Below are 2911 nucleotides of genomic sequence, written 5' to 3'. Positions count from 1 at the left end.
CACGAGTCGGTCTGCGCGGAATTAAAAAAAAACAAATGCAAGTAGCCTATGTCCAGAATATCCTCTACATCTATTCCAAATTTCATCGAAATCCGCTCAATCGTTTAGGCTCCAAAACTCTAACAAACATCCATTCATCTAAACTTTCACATTTTATATTATTAGTATTAGTATTAGCATAATTTGTATCAGTTTTTGTTCCGAGTCTCGTTTCAAATTGTTCCAACGATTGAAGTTTTTAAGTAACACCGTAATTTTCCCCGACTGTACGTAGAATAGTGTAGATAAGATTTAATAAGATAGGTAAGGTTTATCGTCGAACGAAAAATTTATCCATGTAAAAAATGTAACTTTTCTCAAACTGTAATCAATTTTTGTGTTGTAAAATATTAGCAGATTTTTTTAGTTTGTTAATTTACTATAATAAATAAATTATTGTAATATGACTTATGGCAGCAATTTCCAGTCATATCCATACTATTCTATCGTTGACATCCTATTCAATCACTATGAGCTATAAGTTAGGATCTATGGCTTATTAGATGTCTTATGAGCCAAAAATATTGTCTTGCCTTACTCTTTATTCTTCAGGAATTAATTGTTTTGTTCTACTTCTAGAACATTCTGCTGACGTCAACCCGCTTGCACGAGGCGCGTGTCAAAGTGGTAGACTTCGGTTTCGCCCGTCGTTTGCCCGACCACGACGACCGGGCGCGCATGATGACGCCTTGCTTCAGGTAAATACGCCCTACTCACAGGAGGGTAATGTTTTTCACAGGTATGTCAATTGTGGTTTGTAGCACAAAGATAACTAAATGTAATGTGTTGATTTTTAATAGATTCTGTTCCTTTTGAAATATGGGAGGCGATGTAAGCTATGTCTAGACCTAGTGCTGTCAGTAATGGGATTTTTTTTATATATTATTCATTCTTTTGTTAGTAAATTGACATAGTCTAGGTTAGTATTGTAATATAAAGTAAATTACTTATAATTTATTAGTTTTCGCCCGCGACTCCGTCCGCGTGGAGTTAAAAAAAAGCCAAAAGTTAGTAGCCTATGTGTTCTTCCAGACTATCCTCTACATCTATACCAAATTTCATCGATATCTGTTCAGCAGTTTTGGCTACAAACACTAACAAACATCCATCCATCTAAACTTTCGCATTTATAATATTAGTAAGATTTGTGCACATGGACATTTACCATGCACCATATGCCATGTAGATTTTATATCTATGTATTCTCTTTTTTTACCAGGAGTGGGGGCAGTCCCTCTCCTCGGGACGCCTATTTTTCGAAATAATTTTTAATAGTAAACTCACAGTATGAATCTTATTTTATTTTCTTTGCAAATTTTCATTATTTAATTTTAAAAAACGTCATTTTCTTTTAATCTCTGATAAGTCTAAGTATTTTAATAATGTTTGTTTTATAATAGTTTGCCGTACGCGGCGCCGGAGGTGGTGTCGTGCGCGCGCTCCTCCTCCGCGCCCGGGTACGGACCTGCTTGCGATCTTTGGAGTCTTGGTGTTATATTTGTAAGTACCCATTTAGGGCCTAATTTTATGTTTAGGAGACCTAGTTTTTGTCCCTTTTCCATTTAAAGGTTAGGATGTACAGGAAAATTGGTTTTGATAGCAGAAGAGATGCAAAGGGAAATATCTTCTATATGTGCGTCAATGAAGGTAGGCAACGCATCTGCAATTGCAGATGTTTGTGGGCAGCGCTCGCTTCGCCATTTCGGCGGATTCAGGTGGCCGTTTGCACTTTCGCCATCTTATTTTATAAAAAATTATAATAATAGGTATTCTAAATACTAGTTGCCGCTCGCGACTTCGCCCACGAGCAAAATAATAAGTAAAAAATATCTTAGCAAAAATATTTTTTTTATTTATTTCCAGTACTGCATGTTGTGCGGCAAGGCGCCATTCCAGCCCGTCTCCAATAAGGAGCCTGTCACAGCCTTCATGGACAGGATCAGGACTGGAAGCTTCACTATGGAAGGTGAGATTTTTTTGTAACTAGCTTTTAACCGCGGTTTTACGCAGAATTAAAATAATATAAGTAGACTACGTGTTTTTACACTATGTTCTACTTCTGTGAATTTTATCAATCCGTTAAGTTGGTTTTTGGAGCAACGTAGAAATAAATATACAACCATCTAAACTTTCACATTTATTAGTATTATGTTTTTTATTAGTATAGAAAACGTTTTTCATATAATACATTCAAGTTAAGAAATTAAATTCCCTTCCCACCTGAAGTTGAATATCGTACAGCAAACTTTAACAAACTATAATTTAGCACACTTAAATAAAAAAAAAATTTTTTTCCGCGCTTAAGTATGTTTAATCTATGTTTAACAAATTTATACAACAAAATATAGTTTTAAATAATTACACGCGGATCACGGGAACAGCTAGTCTATACTATTATAAAGCGTAAACACACACTTCTTTGTTGCCTAAGATGTCAGCAATTACAGCATATTTTTGAATTATTCTTTTTTTTATGAAAAGCCCTACACTTACGTAACGCTTTAGACTATATATTGTCACGCCATTAAACTTAGGGAGTAAATATTTTAGATAAAAACCCTAATGTAGGGAAGAGACCATAAGTTGCTGCCAACATTACGGAAGCAAGGTTGCTTTGACATTTTCAATTGGTAATTTGACACATGTAAACAATGAAATTAAATTTTCATAATTTTATGTGGCTGAAGTCGCATGAGAACAGCTAGTTAACTAATATATTTGGTACAGGTCCAGTGTGGGAGAACATATCTTCGGAAAGCAAGCGATTAGTGCGAGGTCTGCTTCGCGCTGAGAGCTCGAGACTCAGCTTAACTGAGCTGTTGGCTGCCCTCGGCTGCGAAGACAGCGGTACCTTCAAACTATCTGTGAGTAT

General features: G+C 35.7%; 1 protein-coding gene across 1 annotated transcript in view; it reads left to right on the top strand.

The window, feature by feature from the left end:
• Positions 1-2911, top strand: part of LOC106108694 (putative ribosomal protein S6 kinase alpha-2) — a 6621-nt gene that overhangs the window by 502 nt on the left and 3208 nt on the right. Inside the window, exons 2-5 of the mRNA XM_013289953.1 lie at positions 619-737; positions 1440-1539; positions 1903-2005; positions 2767-2903. Coding sequence (XP_013145407.1) covers positions 619-737; positions 1440-1539; positions 1903-2005; positions 2767-2903 — 459 coding nt within the window. The remainder of the gene's footprint in view (positions 1-618; positions 738-1439; positions 1540-1902; positions 2006-2766; positions 2904-2911) is intronic.

The sequence above is a fragment of the Papilio polytes genome, unplaced genomic scaffold (assembly GCF_000836215.1).
Source record: "Papilio polytes unplaced genomic scaffold, Ppol_1.0 DF821400.1, whole genome shotgun sequence".
Taxonomy (NCBI): Eukaryota; Metazoa; Arthropoda; class Insecta; order Lepidoptera; family Papilionidae; genus Papilio; species Papilio polytes.
This window is presented reverse-complemented; position numbering and strand designations above follow the sequence as displayed.